Genomic DNA, 21,822 nt, shown 5'->3' with positions numbered 1-21,822 from the left:
TTATTATTATTATTGTTATTATTATTATTATTATTATTATTATTATTATTATTATTATTATTATTATTATTATTATTATTATTATTAATTATTATTATTATTATTATTAGTATTATTATTATTATTATTATTATTATTATTATTATTATTATTAGTATTATTATTATTACTATTACTGTTGTTATTCTTATTATTATTATTGTTATTATTATTACTTAATTAATTATTAATTACTATTAACTATTACTGATATTGTTGTTTGCTACTATTGCTACTAATATTTCGGTATCATAATAATTTAAGATGTACATGTTTTATTTTCTCAGGTTTCAAGCAGTTAGGAATCCTTTGACGTGCTTTTCATATCATCAAATAGATCTCTGTAATATGCTTGTTCTTGTTGATGGAATCAAATAATAATCGTTTACAGATTAATAATTTCTATACTATCATAAATTTGTTAATTTTCACCAGTTTTATGAGCAATTATGCTTATTGCCATTGGTTTCCCTTTCTTTTTTCTATGAAGTTCGCTTCTGAGATTTTTACGGCTAAACTTCATCTTGCTCATTAATGATATTAAAGTAGAGATATGCATTACTGTAGTTATTGACGAATGTTTGTATCCGACAGTTGTAAAAATGATCTATTTTGAAGCATCCCTTCTTTTTGATAAAGCTAAGCCAGCTTCCCGTAGTTTCAACTCTGCCTTCATTTTATGACTACCAAGTGATGACATTAGTTGCATTTTTACAGAACATATCTATAAGCGGTTGTGTGCTGTACACACTACCGTGCAGGGAAGTCGTATTTACCATGAAAGTTCATATAATTTTATGCTGTATGTTGTTTGTTTTGTTCAGATTGATTTTGCTTCATTCTGTTTTACAGCAAGTAAGTTCCTATCAGATGGCACGAATTAAACACCGTGTTAGACAGTTTTTCTCATCACTCCTTTTCGATTGCTTTGCAATGATTATCAAAACTGTTGTCTGTGCTTTGTATTGTGCATTGTCCTATCAAAACACAACAATTACATTTATACGGAATGTACATACTTTTGCAATAGAATAGTTATCCAACATGAATCGTTGCGTAACACTGAGGTAATCTTATTCAACTTCCGCTTATTTCGTTTCGTTTCTTTTTTTTTTTAATTTATAATGTATCGTTGAGTGCTGTCCTAGAGGTTTCTCACTTTTTATTAGTTCTAACTACTAAGTCAGGTATAGTCATAGCGGTAGATCAGTCCTGGATATTTTCTGAGAGAAAGTGAATCTTTGTAGCCGTAAATTAGTGTACTTAGAGACTATCGGAAGTATGGAAGACGTCTCAAGCTTGATGAAATCTAACAATGGACTACCGAGGTTAACCACTTGCAATGCTGCCACAATCGAAAAATTTTTTGGGCTGGTTGACCGAGCACAGTCTTGGTAAAGTGTTATATAGAATGAGGAAAAAGGATGAAATCTGAAAAGATCAGGTAGTGATGTTGAAACTTCGATGTTAGTGAAGTGTTATTTCAGATACTGCTCATCTTTCCTTTATTTCAACATGCTTTGATCCCTCTCCAAAAAAATTGTCGCAAAAATCATACAGTCTGTTGTTCTTGGGCTTCATTTACAAAGTTCTGGTATATGAGGCCACAACTAATTTTTGCTTCAGAAATGTTGTGTTGTCTCTGTATGATGAAACCTTTATTTAATAACACATGCTAAGTAGTTAAGGACGTCATTCAGTCTCAATTCCTTCTTGTTTCAGATCTCAAAATCAGCGCTAGCTCTAACACTGAAAATAATCCTCCAAAAGTCATGAAATTAGAAAAGCTATAGCTGCAGTAGTGTGTTATTTGTCAAACTTTGAAAGCTTTTGTTTTAACAAGTTCCAGCATATTCAGTCCACAAGTTAGAACAGCGTAGTACTGAAGTTGTATATTTCATCTCTTCTGCATTTTTTGCTAATGGATGATGAAATATGGGATGGATATAATGTTGATTAAGGTCTAACTGTTGATATTCAATGAATTTTTTATGATAACTTGTAATTTGTAAAATGTGATTTTTTTTTTTTGTGCTGATTTATAAAAAAGAAAAAAGGAAATACCTCATCTTTACTCAGATTGCGCTTCTGTCAACTACATCGTACTTCATTCATTCATGTTTGTGAGGACTGTGACGGTGTTGATAGGTGTTTTTGTATTAGCATGTAACCCAAAAACAGTGACATGAAGTAGTGCTCGACGAAGCATTGAGAAGAATAGGGACAGGCAGGTGAAGGAAGAAAGAGAACATTCTTGCCATTCAATAGTCTGACTTGATATGTCCAAGTCCCACTTTTTTCAAACGGTGACTATTATACCAGATGTTTTACCGTCGCTCTGCGAGTTATAAAAAAGTTTCCCGTTGCTTGCAATGTACATCCTAGTGTAATAGAAAGATATAACCTCTCATTCCATATTACCTACCATCCATCAATACTTCCATACTACTCAGTTACACGTAAACATTCGATAAATGAACTATGATGTAGTTGACATAAATGCAATCTCGATCACGGATGAGATATCTTTCTTTCTTTACGAATTACAGTGCAAAATTCATCAGGTACCAACAGTTAGAGTGTAAATAAACTCCTTAATCTAAGTTATGTCCATCCCAAATATCTCGTCATTCATTAACAGAGAATGATAAAAATATGAAATACACAACTTATCAGCAGTATACCATTTCTGATTCGAGATTAGCTCCGGTTCTGTTTCGCCAGAGAGTACAAGTAAAACGTATGCAGTGAAAAATTTCTTGTTGTGATACTTGTTATTTGGGTATTCTTCAATTTTTTCTTCCTCTGTTTACCTTTTTCACTATTCAACAGTTATCGTCAACTTTCTCGATAAGCCATTTATGCTTATCACTTAATTGTGCTTGATTGTCGATTATGTTTAGAAATATTTGAATGAAAAAGTGTTTTCAGCCAGTAAATTTTATTTTTCAGTTTTGTTTCCAGTTTTATTCTGAAATTTGTTATTTTATTTTTTCAGTTTTTGTTTCCAGTTTTATTCTGAAAAAAAAAATTTGATACTTCAGTGTGACAAAATGAACTTCGGACTATATCATTTTCACCCCATTTCACTGGAATGGGTAGCTGCGTCATCGATGTTTGCACTTACAAATTTTACCACTCTATATGAGCAGTGTGGATTGAGGCGGTTATAGCATCCTTCCGTATCATGCGTAGTGTGGAGGTGATAGATAGTTCGAGGACGGTATCTATAACCTACTTTTGGTTTCAGTTATACAACACGCAATGTAACACATCGAAATCCAAGAAAATGGAATAATACTAGTGATTGTAGAGAGACTTCAAGTCCAGTTTTGTTGGCTATTTATTGTGATATTCGATATCTTTCCACTTTTGGCCGTCTCTATTTTATGGTGTTCCCTCATTGACATTACTTATTGCGCTATCTCATGGTTTCCGTTTATCTTTTCAATTTACTTTCGTCTTTTTAAATTTTCAATTGCTTTTTAATTTCGTTATTCTCTGTGAAACTTTCTTGGCTACTCCACGATATCTTGGAGTTTTCGTGTATTCCTTTTTTTATCTTCATTAAACAATGCAAGTAATTATGGACTAATTTCCACTTTTGTCCGACTTTTTCATTTTTGTTAATATCGTAGTATACTATTTTTGTTATTTTGAGTAGAAGAGCTGAAATTAGTAATTGATTGAAATTTTTATAGTTTTTCTGGCTCTAATATATTCGTAAGTAAAGGAATAAATAAGAAATTGCATCAAATAGCTGTACTGACTGATTAAAATTTATGCACAGCACAGTTCTGTCTTTCTGATGCTTGTATTTAATGGATGTACCTGATATATAAACTTTTGCAAGCAATGTAGTTCGCTTATCGCGGCATCGTAACCGTCAAATTAATTGTCTTTAAATTCTCTCGGATTCTGAGGATTATATTATTATAGAATTTGTCTGGAATGATGCTCAGAATGAGAGCACTAGAGTTAACATGAAAGGGATATATTTTTGATAAACGTAATGTATTTCTTGGGCAGCAGCAATTATTTTTCCCTTTTTGTACAAGAGTATCTTGTTGAATGTGCCTTGTTACACCTTTCATCCTTAAATTTGAAACTTTGTAGCTTATGTGATAGCGTTGAGAAACTGAGCAATGGCCGCCTGGATACTACTTCAACAGCTGCACTAATGGGTTCACCAGAAAGCGGCTCCTTCTCACCAGGGTAATGCAATTTTTTTTTTAAAAAAAAATCAAATTCATTATTATGTGGTTGTAACATATTTTATTTAGTAAAACATCATGAGCAAAGTAGAACTATTAATCGCGTTTTTATCTGGATCTTCACTTCTGTGTTGAAAGTGAGCATAAACTGCAGGATTTCATCACCAGTACCATGCGGAGCAAGCTCAGCAGGTCCTGTCGGAGCTTCCGGCACTCCATCCGACGCATCCGATTCGGGTATTGCTGTATCTAGTAAGAAATCGACGACGCGCCGCAATGCCTGGGGTAATATGTCGTATGCCGATCTCATCACACAAGCCATTGTTAGTTCACCTGAGAAGCGACTAACTCTTTCTCAAGGTAATGAACTCTGCTTATTTAATCATTACCAATGGACAATACGCCTTAGAGCTTTAGTTGCAGTTTTATCATTGTTGTTGGCAGGTATTAAAAGTTCTAATAGTATTTTCACTGTTTCATTTCATTTCTTATAAGTTATCCCTTTTACAGTGTACGAATGGATGGTACAGAATGTTCCATACTTCAGAGATAAGGGTGATTCCAACAGTTCTGCCGGTTGGAAGGTTTGTCTTTCTCCAATCACTACTTTTTTTGCCGATTTTTATATTTATGTGGATCTTTTTGTGGATTTTTATGTTGCTTTTTTTATATTATAGCTTACAGCAGATTTTATAGAATTAAATTCTCTGATATTGTCCCGAGAGAACATTTGGGTATCACTTCGAAAGACGTCGATCTTATAATGTTGGAACCCCTGCGCGGACATTAACCGTTATATGACTGCCTGTTTAGATAGCATCTATAAGTGCATGTATCTATCGACAGATCATTAGTTCAACTGACTCGAATAGTGGGGAGATTCGATCTGGCCATTCGTGTTTTGATTTGATTGCTGGTTTCTTTATCTGAAATCGCTTTCTGATTCCCAAACTCAAACTCATTTGACCTTCAGTCTGTCGAAATTTATTTCCCATAGTTTGACGTTTAATCGATGATTTTTGATGCTTTATAAACGGACATGTAGCACAAAATAACTTTCAATGCCTTCTTTCCATCATCATCATCATCATAACAACTAAGTGAATGTCTCGCATCATCCCTTCCCAGTGGAAGGAATAGATGGAGAGAGTAAAAGAGATGCGACATGGAACTGCTGAGAAATAGACTGGTAAAAAGAGAGAGGACTATCGGTTTTCGTTGTGAAGTTCAGACTTTTTGTTAAGAGAAATATCGAATAGAGAGGTACGGATATGCTAAGGGACGATTAATGGTTGCGGAGTACACTTTAGTGCACCCTTGTTATTAGCTACCATAATATGCACATTTACACAGCTGAATAAAAAGATGAAATTGTTCGTTGAAATAAGGTCAGATCAGGTCACATGTTGAATGTTATCTTTTAACATCAGATGAACGAAGTTCGATTGAGTGAAATAAGGTGATGCCGTTAAAAGTAACCTCATATCGTCCTAAATAGTTCCATCTTTCGAATGATTGATCAGTTTGATGTAGAATAGAATTTGAAATAGATGCGGGGATTTGCTTTATTGCATGATTTTTGGTACCACTATTAATGAAATTATTAATTACTGATCTGAGTGATGCAGCAGCAGCTGCTGCTGCTGGTACTTTGTACAGTCATCAGCTCGCAAAGAGATGAGTCGAAGAACCCAAACACCCGATGATATTTTAACATACATGATAGGACACAAATGTAACCATCTCTGGAAACGATTTTGATTTATTGTCAATAATACCAACCTGAGGATTGATGAGAAATTTAGAATAACGGGGACTAAAAATACTGCAAATGTAACTTGGCTAAATGGTTAGAAATCTCGAAATTTTATGGAGAGGAGAGGAAGGAACTTTTTCTGAAAATAATTAGGTTTTGAAGTCAAATTTCAGTCCTTCAGATACAAACAGAGAACGTAATTTATAAGTTTTTCAAAACTCCTGTGAGTAATTATAGATTGTTCTTTCGAATTATTGGTTATTCAGTGGAGCAAAAGCTTTGAATGACCTCCGGCTCCCTTCTCCCTGCACTTCCAACAATCGATGAGATGTTGCAACAATTTGCTGTCATCTTTAATCCTCGTAGCTTGTCTTCCCTTTCCGTGCTGTTCTCGGATAAACCTCATTAGTTCATCTACATTACTGGCCTATTTTTCTTTTCAACCAGAAATTAAGAACCGAATGAATATGCGGTGAAAAAACAAAATTCAACACATACACAAAAAAAGAAATTTGATAAATTAAACCTGAATTGTTGAAGATATGGCTGTACTTTCTTATTGGCTAGGCACTTCAGTTCTGTTGCACATGCAAATGCATAACTGTAACTAGCAGATGGATGTGACTTAGTAACTATGGTTTCCTCGAGATTCGTCTGTTTCCAGGTTTTTAGAGACTTCCTCTAGATGTCGTAGCTAATAAGTGGCCTAGGTGATAAGAGAACCAAAGAGTACAGTGAGACTGATTGACCAGTCTAGCCTGACAATGTAATTCTCCGACTGTCTTTACCAGCTCCAGAAGGTCGAAATAACAAGTTTCTTTGGTTACCTTACAAAACTTAATTTGTCCCCTTTTATCACTTACTCGTGCTTTAATGTCATTCCAAACATACCCCCGGAAGACTCAACTTTCTTTACTCTAACTCTGTCACTTCTTTCACTTTTTTTAATATTTGCTTTTGTCTTCTTCTCTGAACTCTCCGTATGAATGTCGAAAATTGCTTCTCCTCTTTTGCTCCATTTCTCTATCTTCACTGTTTTGCTTGTTGGACGTAGGAAGAGAGAGGCTGCTCTAGCGAGAAATGGAGGGAGGTCTATCGGGCATAAGAAGAAGGGTCAACGGACCAGGACTCGACCAAAGGGTAGAAGAGTTGCTGTACACCACCGAGTGACCAGCGGATCGTCCTGCTGGACATACCCCTATTCATCAGCAGCATCTCGACCAGAACGCTAACCGTTATCGAGCGGCCGAAGGTCACCCTATCCATCGGCGCACTTTCTCCACCATACATTCCAAATTTTCGCTTTTTATTGATGTGATCTGTCATATATTCCGTTCTTCATTTGGGGTCGGATTTTCGGATTTCACTGAAATAATCTTTGCGTATATTGCTTATATTCTAGCTGTGGACGTCACCTTCTCTCCCCCCTATAGAGCGACAGTTTGTTTTGCTGTTGGCGGCTTCTGTTACTGTGATAGGCAACACGCCTAGTGGCAAAATTTCCTGTATTGTTTCACCTTATCGTTCAGGTTTTCTGGGACGTATAATTGTTCTTAGAAGAAGATACAATGGAGGCAAGAAATTCAGAGTTGAACCTGGATGATTATGCTGAATTTGAGCGACGTGGTCGCTCACATACTTGGCCTGAGCGTCAGTTAGTTCATCTTGAATTGGGTGCCGTTGCAATTGGGGCAGCAGGTCCAGGCTTATCGCCAAGAGGATATACTCCAGATTTACTGTCCCATGGATCTAGCGCAAGTATTAGTGCTACTTCCAGTACGAGCTTAACTGAAGCACTGAAGTCAAATCTCAGCCTAATTCCAGAGCCAGACGGCAGCCAAGAGTTAGAATCAACCTCGAAAATGGGTTTAAGTAGAGAAAAACACAGTATTGTCTTGTATTCGAAGAAGGTCCCATTCCGGACACAGAGTGACATGCAGCTTTCAGCCGCAAACATGGACAAAATGAAATCGAATGTTGCAGCATCTTACCCAAGTGTATCCCACTTTTCTGGACAGAACCTAAGTCAACATGTTACAGATGCTTTACCATCACTATCAGTATCACACTCATCTTCAGCACAAACTCAACCTCAGACTGTATCAAATGCTACTGTTAACACGAGTCAAAACATCGTTCCGAGTAATGGTACCGCACAGTTGTCGGTTTTAAAATTGGTTTCAACTGCAGGGAACACATCAGACGTGCTTTCTCTGGCTGGTTCAGGTGAAAATCTCTCAGGCAGTCCGACGTCCTCACCAGCACATATTATTGTTAGTGGTTCAGTTCGGAATTTAACCATGGCATCCGTTGATCCGCATACAACATCCAGCTCAGGTCTGCAATCAGCGAACGGTAATAGCATGTCTATTATTAAGTCTTTGCCACCTTCAGATACTCTTAGCAGTACTACATGTTCAGGATCTAACATATCAAGGAACTGTACTACTCAAATATTAGTACCTACTGCCGCTGATTTTGATGCCACCGTACCGTTACCGTACTTCACTGCACGCAGAGAGACTGCCGAAGGGTCAGTTGAAAAACATTCGGAAAGTCATAGAGAGCGAAAACCGGTTAAGAGGAAACGCGTCCGAAAACGGCTGAATGGTCTTATTAGCATAAAGAAACCGAATCCTTGGGGTGCGGAAAGTTACTCAGAATTGATCGCCAGAGCGCTGAAGAGTACTTTTAATGGTCGTATGAGATTGAACGAAATTTACAACTGGTTCGCTTCCAATGTACCATATTTTGGCAGTCGTACAAGTCAGGAACAATCAGCAGGGTGGAAGGTAGAATTTTCTTCAGTTTCAAATCCCTTTTACTTAGACGATTTAAGTCTGTCTTGTTATCTGATTCTTGATGTCACGAATTCTTTTATTCTTCAGCGAAAGCTTAAACTGCATTGTGAACAGAAAGCTTTTCTGGATTCATAATTTCCATCATTTTTGTTAATATTTTCGTAAATTTTCTAGAGGTTAGAATTATCATGCATCCTAAAAATCTTCATTTAAAGATCTTGTTTCTTAAACCATGCAAATATCAGTAATATCTGGTCTGTTTTTCGCTTTGTGTAAAATATGATAAGTAAGGCCTTCAAATGGGATAAGTTATTTACACAACTTATACTTTTCCGGAGCGTAATCCCACATCTTTTGTTCCTGTACTGAGCAGTTTTATACATTATAGGTTCATGTTTCAAATTTCAAGCAGTTCTTAATTTTTCACCAATAAATATCAGTGAAATATTTAAATCTTTGGTATTTGTCATGGTCTTTGCAGAATTCAATTCGGCATAACCTTTCTTTACATAATCGCTTCATGCGGATACAAAATGAAGGTGCTGGGAAGAGTTCGTGGTGGGTAATCAATCCGGATGCGAAACCAGGTAGGAATCCGCGAAGACAGCGGTCTGCAACACTGGAGACAACTACCAAAGTATGCTTTCATTACAGTTTTCACCTTCATAAAGTTAATTCTTTTTGGGAGAATTATTTTTTATCTGTCTTACGGAGGAAAAGTGTAATTAAGGATGGCGTATGTGTTAACAGAAAATTGTATACGCTTTTCGCATCTCGCAAATGTTCATGGGGATCTCTTTTCTTAGTTCAGCAAAACTTAGGATCGTCAGTAAGTTGACAAGGGTAACAAAACGTCATATAATGTGCATTAACGTTAGAAAAAAGCGAAGGAAAGTAAAAAAAGCAACTTCTTGTGCTGATCTTTTGTGAAGATTTGAGATATTATCAATACAATAATGATTTTCGAAACAACTAAAACATAAAATATTCCGTGTGAAAGAATTTTTAGTAATGTGTTAGGTAATCTTCATTATTTGATTAAATTTTGTAGTACGAAACTGTTCTGCAACAAGTGATGTGAGACAGATATCGAGTGGGCTTTTTTTAATTTTAGATTTCGTCTTTAAGTCTTGGTGAAAACCATGGTTTGCTTCAAATTTCGCTTTTCGCAGGTTAAAACAGATACACAATTAAGGTAGCAATGGACAAGAAACGACGAGGTGCCCGTAAGAAGGTGATGGAAATGCGCGCAGGTGCTGGGGGTGGTACATTGCACAGCGCTGGTAACTCGATTGTTGGTTCACAGGTACCGTTAGTTGTTGTCGAAAGTATGAAAAGTTAAATCTACTAATTTTGGCGAAAGAGGTATAGAACTCATATGCAACAATATTTCTCTTAGCATACTCTGATAACATGGAGAATTTCTTTGTTTTGACTGAGAATTTCAAAAATTTTGCAAGGAAATGAGATTTTTTCGTTACTTGGTTTTTTCAGGCGTCAGTACTGAGCCGTGAGTTATATACAGGTGAAGAGGATTCATCGAGTTTTGAACCTTTCCGGTTAGCATTATCGCTTTCAAGATTTTAGGAGAATTTAATTGTATGAGAGTTCTTAACATAATCTTGTCATTCAGTCATTTACGACATTGAATTTTTTGTGAGTTATTTTATCCCTTGATAGGAAGGATGTGCTTTTTAACATGAAAGAATGCCATGATACTGCTTGCCATTACAGCGGAATTTAAGTTCGTTCCATCTTCCAAAAAAAAAATGTTAATATTAAAATTGGGATTATCGTTTCAGACCTCGTACCCAATCGAATATTTCATTGCCTGGTTCATCATCACGAATATCGCCATCAATGATAGAGAATTACGAGAACTTCGATAGTTTCGATTTTCCACCATTTGTTGAAGCTGCTAGTGCCATGCCTCACGATATCCTGGACCGCACCAATGAAGTAACTTTTAGCTAACACACTGTCTCTTGTGTATGCCGGACTACTTTTGTCGCATCTTCATATATTAGTCACGGAATATTGCAAGGCTAATAAAACTTTAAGGGTAAACACTCATGTTGAATCAGCACTGGAAAGATAAGATAGTCTCGGTCGATAATCTTTCAAACTCGATTTTATGATTTTCTAGATGAATTTGAATCAAAGCGACAGTCCAGCATTTCACAGGCCTATGGCTAATCCAATGCTGAATGGGACCAATGCACCAGCTTCCTCTAACCTGATGGCGCATATTAAAACCGAGCCATCATCCAGCAGGGTATTATCCATTGTTCTTTATAGGTGGAAATTCATAGATGCCAAGTGATACTATGCATTTCCTTTTATTTTACCCGTTTCTTTAGTCCAATATGTATTCTTTGAAATACTCATTTTGACGTGATCTAATTCAGGCCGAAAATAGTGTTCAACCGCCGCCATCTTACCACGAACTGGATGTTGTACGAGGTGTTCAAAATATCCAGAATCCGTTGTTGCGAACACATCTTATACAGAATAGGATACCGAATCAACAAGGGTAGGTAATTTTTGTCATTTTGATTTATTGAGAGCGTTTTGGGAATGAAAATATTCTTTGTGTATAGGTTCTGCATTACTGTTATTCATATAATTTTATAAGTAACGTCATTCTGCCGAATACACTGACATTAAAGGAAGACTAAAATTTCGATAGTTTTTTGAGTTTGAGGTTACTGATCTGCAACGTTTTCTAGAAAAAAAGAATGGTACTTGGTAACGATGTTTAATGTTACAAAAAAAGGATAATGCTTGGTAACGATTCTTAATGTTACGTGAGGTGAACTAGTTAATATTCAATGGTCTTTGAATCAGTTTTTCTTTTAGGGTACTATACAATGGTAGCTATTCAGCTGGAAGCGCTAATGTCGCCTCATCAAATTGGATACACTCAAATGTAATCCCTGTTAGTGTCCATCCTTCAATAAGCTGCGCTGCACAACAGTCATTTAGCAGTAACACAGCAGCTTTACCCATGGATTTGGAGAATCTGGCACTTCCTGATCAACCGCTGATGGAAGTGGAAAACATGGAAGCTGTCATTCGTCATGAACTATCTCAATCTGCTGGTAGTCAGCTGAGTTTCGACAATATTTAGGTTTTAAGAGGGCGAATAGATGAGGTTCTACGTTTCTGTCGTACCATTTCGGCGTAATTATTTGCGTTCTAGAATGGTGTTCACTTCGCTATGTGAATCATTTTAAGAAAAATGTCCTTTTTGATGACATCTATTTAGCCTAATCGATTATGACGAATATATCTCGAAATTCAAAAATTGTCATAAGGCTTCTTGTGCATCTGTTCTAGATTGTTTAAAAATATAATTTGACATTAACTTTTAAATGAGGGTACATAATTCCAAGTGCGGTTACCCCTTATTATAATGGCTTCCCTGATCTCATTAAAATAGGGTATTTGGAATCACACAGATGTCACTAAAAAGTACGTTGTATCGATTGGCTGAACCCGTGTTTTTTGGTGAGAAAGTAAGCACTAGAATGAAACGTGGTTTTTGTTTTTTTGTTTTCTTTTATTTTTTAGAGGGACCGAGAGATCCTTCATTTACTCATCTTTTAGTGCACATATAACGGGTGATTCAGCTGCACAACGTGCATGCATACCTTAGTTGCTAGAAATATTTGCTACTCTGCTTGGAAGGGTTCATACTGTCGTCGTTGAAGACAACATAAGAACCGTGGCAATAACACGTGATTACCAACATTGCGGAATGTAACCTTGGTTTTTTTTTTTTTTTTTTATGCTCGCACATTTGCACTGTAACAGGTTTTCCATTTAACTGCATACTACAACGTGTACAAAAAAGGTGACACATTGTAGTGGTCGTTATGTCGTTTTTGGAGGCGCGTATCCTGTTTCAGCTCATGCATTGCAAATACCTCAGTTTTGACCTGTTTCTCATGGAATCATTTTATAGTACATAGTGAAACAATATCATTTTTATCTGTATAACTTAGAAAATGAATTTCCCTGGTATGAAAGCCGAAATTTCAATTGGTAATAATCTGATTTGCATAGTAGCACCAGTCGATTCTTTTCAAACACCATAAATGATTTGTTTTTTTGGTTCAACCTGACGTGAGTTTTATGGTGTCAGAAGAATCACAGGTTTTGTTCAAATGATGTACAAATTTTTGAAAAAATGTTGCATGTAAAAAGAAGGGATTTAATAATTCACTTGCCAAGTTCTTGTCCGTTACATATAAAACATGCTGAAATCATTTTGTATTTCGATCGTTTTTTGATTTGAAAGCTTCTTTCGCATGCTCGGGAATCGTTGTTACAAATTTATGTTAAAGGTCAGTATGGCTATAACTGTAAAATTAAGTTGACATGTATCGGGTGAACAAGATTTAGTGTAGAAGCTAATTCTTCAGTGCTATTTTCTATTACATTTCCAAAACTATGGTTTTTGATTGTTGGAGAGGAGTACAAGAAAATGAAGTAATAACCGAAGGAAGCATTACTGTAGCAATTCTTAGATGTGAAATTACAAAGTCTTGCTTCTTATAATCTAAAAAGTAGTAAGTTGATTAAGATGTTTTTGAGATCACTTCATAATAACCGTAACCTGAGGCAGTTCTGTTACGGACCTTCTTAGACTGTTTTTATAGAAAATCGTTATGTTAATATTTCCTTGGCATTGTGTTATAAAAATACTCTACCTCGTCATTTGTTTTCTTTTTTTTGTCAGATTAGTTTTAGAAACATTTATTTGTTATAATAGACAAGAGGTGAATAACTTTAATTTCTTTCGGTTTTTGTATTAATTTGCTTTTGTTTTTACACTGTGTTCATTTTTGACGTCGTTCATGCTCTACCTGGTATCACCTGCTCTGAGGGTTTTTCTTAGTTGTTACTGATGCTACAATTCAGGAAAATTTTGCGTTTACCTGGACGAGCGAGAGATTAACTACTTCGAAAATTGAAATATAAGGGAATAAAAAAGAAAAGTGATGTTGAGGGTGTTTTGATAAAAGGAGGGCATCGCAATGAAATTTCATTTCCTGACTTGATGTGTTTCAACATTTGTGGTTGATATATTTGTCAACTGAAAAAGACACAGCTCTGTACAACAGGATTTTTTTTATGTTTCATCTTTATGCTGCAACTTCCAGCTGTTATTTTTTAGTAGAAATTCAAATGCGGGAATTTTTCATTTCATATTTTCTTTTAATTTTTTCGTGGCTTTGGCTTTTTTCGTGAGTTCCTCGCTTTTCCATTTTTGCCTGCTGGATTCATTGCCGCGATACGGAATATGTGCATATTTGTTGTTAAGATGTTTTGTTTTGTATGATTTCACTGAATTTTACCACTTTCATAGGTTGGAAGTCGATGCAGAACAGCTGTTTTTCGAAAAAGTGCATGTAGGAGATGGAGGGTAAATGCAGTTAGTTATTCCGCTCTGCAGTTCATTGCTTTTGCTTCTCGAAGTTTGATATTGCTTTATATGCAGATAGAATCAGCGCAACAGTCGCACTAATGAAGCAGAGCTTAAACCACCGGTATAATCTTCCTTACCTGCGAAAACAAATTCCTTAAGCGTTGTTTAGTCACTGTTAATTTGAAACGCAAAATGTTTTCTGTTAACATTTTTCATGAGGGAAAATTGTAATTTTCACGGTCAGTTGTTCGTTTGATGATTCTTCTAGTTTTCGCCATGTGTACTTCTGTTTTAATTTCGTTTCTCTCCGAGATGTTTAATAAAATGTTGATGAAGTGTAGTTTGGTAGTTTTCATATCAGTTTGATATTTAGCCATCGAAATTGCATGGCTTCTCACTACATCTTTTTTACCTGTCAGGCACTTCGCAGATGGTAAATTAGGATGGCTTCAGAAATCGCTACAGCCAAATCATACTTGGTTAGGAGAAGCGGTAATCCTAACAAACACGAAGCATGCGACATCTGGTCAGCATTTGTAGACGTCAAATGCAAAGATCCTTCGTAAATTTCCTGGCCAAGTCCAAATGATAATCGGTCGTGTGCATGCTAAATCACATTCGATTTGACATTTCGAAGTAATATTTGTAAAGTCAGTTTGTTGCTTTTTGCGGATTTAATTTACGTGGCTTTTTGGGATTTAGGAATTAAGTCCGTACTACGTCAAAATAGCTACTTGAGTTGATGTTTATTGCTTCTAACAAATCATTTTTGGAAATTCACATCTTTATGCAAAATTGACAAGGTTTTCGACATTTTCTCACTTTGTTTAGGAATGAGATATGTGTTGAGACCACAAATTTTAGAACCTTTGTAAATTTTCTAATCAAGTCCAAATTGATAATAATCGGTTTCTATATTTTGATCTGGAAATGCTAGATGAATTTTTTGTCCTGCACGTGTCAAATCGGTGATTGCTTGATGTAAAGACTTGACCAGAAAATTTGTCATAGCTAGCTAACAAGTGATCACTGAAATTGATCACCAAAAATCCAGATCTGTTTCAGAAATCTTTCTTTGCAATTATCTCAACACAAAGAACATATTTTTAGCGGTAGTATTCTTTGCAGAAGCATTTCGTTCAGAACTGTATTGGTTTGTTCAGCCTGAAGCACTTCGCTGTAGAAGGAATAATGTGGAATAAATGAAAGTTCTATTCTTTACTGTAAAACATTTTCCAGCAAAATAAATTTTGAATAAATGTTTGGAAATTTCCGGTGAATAAGTCACCACTCCATTATAAGAAAAATGTATAGTACGGATAAGACAATGAGTGCATGATAATTTTGTGGATTTATGGATTTTATGGATCATGATAATTTTATGGATTCGATGATAATTTTATTAATTAGTTGGAAATCTGGCTTTTTTTAAATCTCTGGTCAAATCAAGTGTGTTTTTTTTTTGAAATGTTGCATTGTCATCTTAAAATTTGTCATTACCGAAACCAATCAAGTAATATATTTGTGATTCTAAAGAGGAGCAATCAATAAAAACGGAAAGCAGTTGTTTTTTGGAGTGCCACCTTACAGTTAGTATTTTGACCCAGATGGATTCCCATCAATAAGACAAAATTAAAAGTTTTGCACCGATGTTGTTGTGAAATTATGGATAAAAAACGAAAGTGTAGCACTTGACAATTCAGTAAAGGAAATTTCAATTTGGTAACCTCTGCCATTTTTTCTTTATGTATGGCAAATGTTTGCTAGGATAAATGAAAATTTGATAGTTTCCTCTGGGAAGTGACTTATCTCTCAGCCTCCAATTAGATGTGGTGTTTGTTGCCAGTGAACTGTTTGTTGTTTTTTTTTTTTTCAAACTATTCGTTACATTGGAAGTACGATGGTAATCGATGTGAAGAGTGATTCTGAGATGAAATCAGTGCTTGCACGATAATGAACCTTTACAGGGTGGTAGAGGTATGGAACCCGGTGACAAATGTAATTTGTTCGGCCGAGACCTGATGGGAAGTTCATCTCGATTAAATGAGCTGCACAATTAGCTACAGCAACACTCTGTTATCACCTCGATCGGATCATATTGTCTGACAGTTTTTCTTAGCTCTCACATTGTACAACGAGTCCCACATGCGGTAGTAAGGAGTGGCGCAAGTGACTGCAGAGAAATAAGCCGGGACATATTCCGATAGCAGTTCACTCGTGACAGTCGTTATTCTCCTATTCCAACCCCGCATTAATAGAGTCAGGTGCAACCAGTCCCGCTGCTGCTGTTGCTGCTGCTGCTACTGCTGCTGCCGTTGCTTCTGTCACTGTTGCTGCCGTTGCTGCTGCTGCTGCTGTTGCTGCTGCTGCTGCTGCTGAACGCTGTTTGTGTCTTAGGATGGGTGGTGATGCTATTGCTGGCATTAAGCCAGCGGAAGACCAAACAGCGCAGTGGGATGGACGGATGGATTTATGTGGAGGGGTGGAAAGTGGAAATGGAAGTTCGGGGATGGGCAGGTAAGGGAGCATTGCTTTGGCTGTGCTGCACTGTTGTGGTCATCTCTTGTAGAGTTGTAAGGAAGTGACCTTTTTGCAGGAAGATGTCATCACCCTGTGACATATCGAAACAGCCACAGATCAAGATTGGTCATTATGTCCTCAATCAAACACTTGGCGTTGGTACTTTTGGCAAAGTCAAGGGTTGCTTATTTTCCTCATCACTTAAGTGGAATAGCTTTTCGTTCTGATTATCCACTCACTATTTCAACTCTCTATACGACTAAGTAAATTAATCTCGTCGTTAACTGCATGGTTTGATTAAATCTTTTTAAACCGTATAAATTAAAGTAGGTACTCACGAAGGCACGGGTTATAAAGTGGCTGTGAAAATTTTGAATCGACAGAAGATCAAAACACTAGATGTTGTTGGTAAAATACGTCGTGAAATTCAAAATCTATCGCTTTTTCGACATCCACATATCATCCGTTTGTAGGTTTCTTCTTTGGCATTATCCGTATTTTAAGTTCCATTCGATTTCCATATTTTTTTCCTGTTGTTTATATATCTACTTACCGATTCGTGTAGATCTTTTTGTTAATTTTTTTTTTTTTTTGTTATACTTTTCACACGGTGAGTTAGAACGGAAAAACAGAAGTTTTATCACTAAACTCTGACCAATGCAGTACAATTCACGGATTTTCATTTACCCTTTTATCGTTATCAAATAAGTTTTATATAATTCAGGTACCAGGTAATAAGTACACCGACAGACATTTTTATGATGATGGAATACGTGGCGGGTGGCGAACTTTTTGATTATATCGTTAAACATGGAAGAGTTTGTTTTACTTCAATATGTTGCCTGGTTTGCTTGTTAGCAGTAATCATCGTAATCAGTTTCTAAATATTTTATTACTTTCTTTGTTCGAAAGTATGAAGAGAAGATTTAAGATTTCTTTTATTGGACCAAATGTGCCTTGAATGTGCAGCCCTTTTCGAAACCGTTGTACCTTGCTTTTTCAACAAATTAAAGAAAGGAGGTCATCCATTTTTCAGCTAAAGACTCCAGAAGCACGTCGGTTCTTCCAGCAGATAATTTCGGGTGTGGACTACTGTCATCGTCACATGGTTGTACATAGGGATTTAAAGCCAGAAAACTTACTTCTGGACGACAAAAACAATGTGAAGATAGCAGACTTCGGTGAGCTCCATAGCTCCATATCTTTGTATAGTCTTCCTTTCCAAAATATGGTTTTTTTTGAGTATGATTTCGGACTACAATTTTAATTTCTTGTATTATTTTTCATGTTTGTCAAACATAATGACAGATGGAGATTTTTTGCGAACAAGCTGCGGGAGTCCGAATTACGCAGCACCTGAAGTGATTTCTGGAAAGTAAGCTACATAATTATTCGTTTTTTTTTATTCAAATTTCATGAAAACTTGCGTTACTGGCTTTTACTAATTGTATTAGCGGTATTACTTTCTAGATTATACGCGGGTCCCGAAGTAGACGTGTGGTCTTGTGGTGTTATCTTGTATGCTCTTCTCTGTGGTACTTTACCTTTTGATGATGAACATGTACCATCTCTGTTTAGGAAAATCAAAGGTATTTCATTCTGTTCTTCCATCAGCGTTGCCAACTAATTTTGATAAGTTATTTCACAACTTCCAGAAAGGTCGTCATGGTTTGGGTTCCGGTTGGATATATATGCATATAGATAGGTAGATAGATGCATATAATAGATTAGGGGAGAAATTTAACTTTCAAGTTTCATCTGCAAAAATTGCAAGGGTTTTTATATGAGTTTTTTAGCTGGTATATTCCCAATTCCTGATCATTTGGAGAAGCAAGTGGTCAATTTGTTATTACATATGCTGCAAGTTGATCCAATGAAAAGAGCTACAATTAAAGATGTTATGTGGGCTTCTTTAATCTCTTCCAGTTTTGTAATTTTGCCATCATGCCTTATTTTATTCTCTTGCCTGTGATAAATTTTTAGACAACATGACTGGTTTCAAAAAGATCTGCCAGCCTATTTGTTTCCACCCATCAATGAAAGTGAGGCTTCTATTGTCGATATTGAAACAGTGAAGGAGGTTACTAGGGTGTGCATTTATTTTTACTTAATTATGCATTTATTTAAACGGTTTTGTTCATGATAACTCATTGGACTTCCTTTTTTTCGAATCCATTTTTTTTTTCTGTACAAATGAAAAGGTGGAAAAAGTTGCAGGCAGCATCAGATAGCCAAATTATTTTTCTTATAGCGATATGGTGTACTGGAAGAAGATGTAACGAATGCTTTGTTGGGCGATGATCCACATCATCATTTAAGTATTGCTTATAACCTGATCGTTGACAATAAGCGTATTGCCGACGAAAGTAAGCTACTCTTTTTGTAACTTTTGTTTTTCAAAAAATAATTTAACAGTACTATGTGAAACCACTTTAATGGTATGTTACCTCGTCAACCGGATGAAATTTTCTCTCAAACTCACAATTTGTTTGGGAGGGTACCATTCGCATTTGTGGATTATGTTGTCATTTTCTCTCCATTGAGAAACTTCATCCCCAACATCCTCCTAAACTAACGCATTTCCATAGCAAGGGATTGTGAAGATTTATTGATCCAGCAGTTTTCAAACTATCCTTTTTATTACGTCATATTCCGGGAGCTGTGTTTTTATTTTTCTTTATTTTGATATCCTGTTAGTTCCTTATATTGTCTCAGCTTCAGCTAAATATTTCTAGCAAATCTGTGCCTGTTACAATGAGTTACTACAATTTATGATTTTTGCGACCTTCAACAGTTTCTCTGTATGAAGGCTTTTATTTATCGAAGATTTCAGTAAAGTTTTTGAAGGGACTGAGGTATCATTTAGTGCTTGATTATTATTATTATTCATTTTAAAATAATATTATTTAGCTGCAAAGCTGTCAATTGAGGAATTCTACCAAGTCACACCAACAGGGAAATTTCAAGCAGCCGATGTGTTTCATAGGCATCCAGAACGAATATCAGGTTTTTTTTTTTTTAGAATTTTTGCATCTTGCATTGTTTCTGGAAAACTTATTGGACCTCTACTGATTTATTTGCCTGTTAAGATATCTAGAAAGTTTAGGATCAAATAAAATTACTCCATATTTGGAGAATATTGGTAATAGTGGTGATTTGATATCCAACAGTCAGCATAGGTCGCAATCGTCGTCTAATGTAATACCTTCTCAGAAATCTCCTCATATAAAACGAGCTAAATGGCATCTTGGAATAAGAAGTCAAAGTCGGCCAGGTAACTTTCCTGTTGAAACATTTCTGTATTTTAGAAGGACGTTTTGGAGGGAGCGGCTGTTTTCAGAAGTTGTGAAAAACCGGTTTTGAAGTTGTATTTTTACAGAAGACATAATGTATGAAGTGTTTAAAGCAATGAAATCGCTTGGTTTTGAATGGAAAATATTTAATCCTTACCATATTATTGTTCGAAAAAAACCTGAATGCTCAACTCAAGAACCTGTAAGTGTATCTTTTTTTGGGATTATTATTCAGTTTACATTTTATTGCGACGAACACTTTATCTGAATTAAAGTTCCGAACAGCGTCAGATATAACATTACCAAACTTTAGCCCAAGATGAGCCTTCAACTATATCAAGTGGACCAGAAAAGCTACCTCCTTGATTTCAAAAGCCTTGTTGATGAAGACACAGGTAAGAGCGCTTTACATATATTAAATCAAATCAGTTTATTTCCCTTTCCCAGATTTATTTGCTTTCCTTTATGCATTTTTCCATGAAAATTCTTTGCGAGGTTTTTTGCTAGTTTTTCTTGCTTGTGAATCGGCAGGATTGCAAGTGATTTGCAGGCAGTGCAAGTTCATCACGCCATGCATCGGTTTCAATGCCTGTAAAACCTTCATTAAGAACTGGTCGTGCTCAATCATTGCCAGTGCCAATGGAAGTAAGTTACTCATGGCAGTTTAATTTCATTAAAAGAGTACAATTGAACATTTCTGTGCTCTTTCTTCTGGAAACGATCGTCTAAAAAATATCAGTTTCAGGTTGACCATTCACCTCTTCCTTCACCAATAACCATTAAGCAGTCACAAACAATGCAGTTCTTTGAAATGTGCGCTTCACTGATTGGTACACTAGCACGTTGAAATATTTTGCTGCTTTAGATTCAAGCGTTGAACATTTTCATTGATGGTGCAAAATGTATTCCTTTCTCTTCAGATCTGTGTGTTTTTTTAAGCAGTATATGGTTTTATTCCTGACCTTTAGGTTAGGAAATTAGTAATTGATGAATTGGGGTTGTTTGTAGGTTTTTGTTATGTAATTTAATGCTAAAGATATCAGAGTATCAGGTAAGGGACTGACGTTTCTAATTATTTTAAATACTATTAAATTAATCAAAACATTATGTTATCAGCGATTACTTCCTGTTGGATTAGAGTTCCTTGTTCTTCCTAAAAGTATATTAAGTATAAGCATTATTTTCGAAAGTTTTAAAGCGGTATATCGATGTTTTCCACTTTATCCGGTCAAAATTGCAGTTTGACCTTACAGCATTCAATAGTTGAAAGATGAGATAAGATTACGAAAGTTTTCGTATTCTTTTTGTTTTGCATCAAGAGAAAATCTTTTAGTAGGCTTTAAAATTTATTGTACACTCTTAAAAGTTTATTAATGTTTCCACAATACTGCTTTCTAAATTGTCTGTCAGACGGATATTGTTTCAGCTTCATGATGATGCATCATTTTAGTGTTTTTATTGTTCATCACTATATATTTGCTAAATAAATATTGTTATGTCAGACTCTACAAAATTTCTGCGAAATAATTTCAGCAGAATGACAGACTGTTGCCGAATATTCAATGATCTTTGATGTTGTTTTTGAGAGGGATCGATATGTGATTAGTGAGACTCTTCATTTAACGGTCTTATGAAGAATTCTCGAAGCTTCTACAGTACAACTTTTTTCGAATCGGATTTTTGTGTTTATAATCTTATATATATATATATATATATATATATATATATATATATATATATATATATATATATATATATATATATA

At 35.6% G+C, this 21,822-nt stretch overlaps 2 protein-coding genes across 2 annotated transcripts in view; both read left to right on the top strand.

Moving 5' to 3' along the window:
* The window catches only part of LOAG_18029 (fork head domain-containing protein), a 13,871-nt gene extending 1,768 nt beyond the window's left edge, over window positions 1-12,103 (top strand). The window contains exons 2-11 of the mRNA XM_020450699.1: window positions 4,156-4,254; window positions 4,408-4,613; window positions 4,764-4,837; window positions 9,292-9,447; window positions 10,006-10,116; window positions 10,305-10,369; window positions 10,613-10,769; window positions 10,957-11,085; window positions 11,219-11,343; window positions 11,670-12,103. Of these exons, the coding sequence (XP_020305586.1) occupies window positions 4,156-4,254; window positions 4,408-4,613; window positions 4,764-4,837; window positions 9,292-9,447; window positions 10,006-10,116; window positions 10,305-10,369; window positions 10,613-10,769; window positions 10,957-11,085; window positions 11,219-11,343; window positions 11,670-11,940 (1,393 nt within the window). The 3' untranslated portion in view covers window positions 11,941-12,103. The remainder of the gene's footprint in view (window positions 1-4,155; window positions 4,255-4,407; window positions 4,614-4,763; window positions 4,838-9,291; window positions 9,448-10,005; window positions 10,117-10,304; window positions 10,370-10,612; window positions 10,770-10,956; window positions 11,086-11,218; window positions 11,344-11,669) is intronic.
* Window positions 12,104-16,223: 4,120 nt separating this feature from the next.
* Window positions 16,224-20,904, top strand: LOAG_05061 (CAMK/CAMKL/AMPK protein kinase; the record flags this gene model as incomplete). The annotated part of the gene is made up of 17 exons (XM_003140598.1): window positions 16,224-16,272; window positions 16,503-16,761; window positions 16,841-16,944; window positions 17,092-17,233; window positions 17,489-17,582; window positions 17,801-17,945; window positions 18,073-18,139; window positions 18,235-18,353; window positions 18,561-18,666; window positions 18,748-18,853; window positions 19,016-19,130; window positions 19,675-19,770; window positions 19,871-20,038; window positions 20,144-20,259; window positions 20,371-20,452; window positions 20,608-20,702; window positions 20,803-20,904. The coding sequence occupies 17 exons, from the start codon at window positions 16,224-16,226 to the stop codon at window positions 20,902-20,904; spliced, it is 1,965 nt and encodes a 654-aa protein (XP_003140646.1).
* Between the last annotated feature and the right edge of the window lie 918 nt (window positions 20,905-21,822).

Source organism: Loa loa (assembly GCF_000183805.2).
Source record: "Loa loa unplaced genomic scaffold supercont3.178, whole genome shotgun sequence".
Lineage (NCBI taxonomy): Eukaryota > Metazoa > Nematoda > Chromadorea > Rhabditida > Onchocercidae > Loa > Loa loa.
This window is presented reverse-complemented; position numbering and strand designations above follow the sequence as displayed.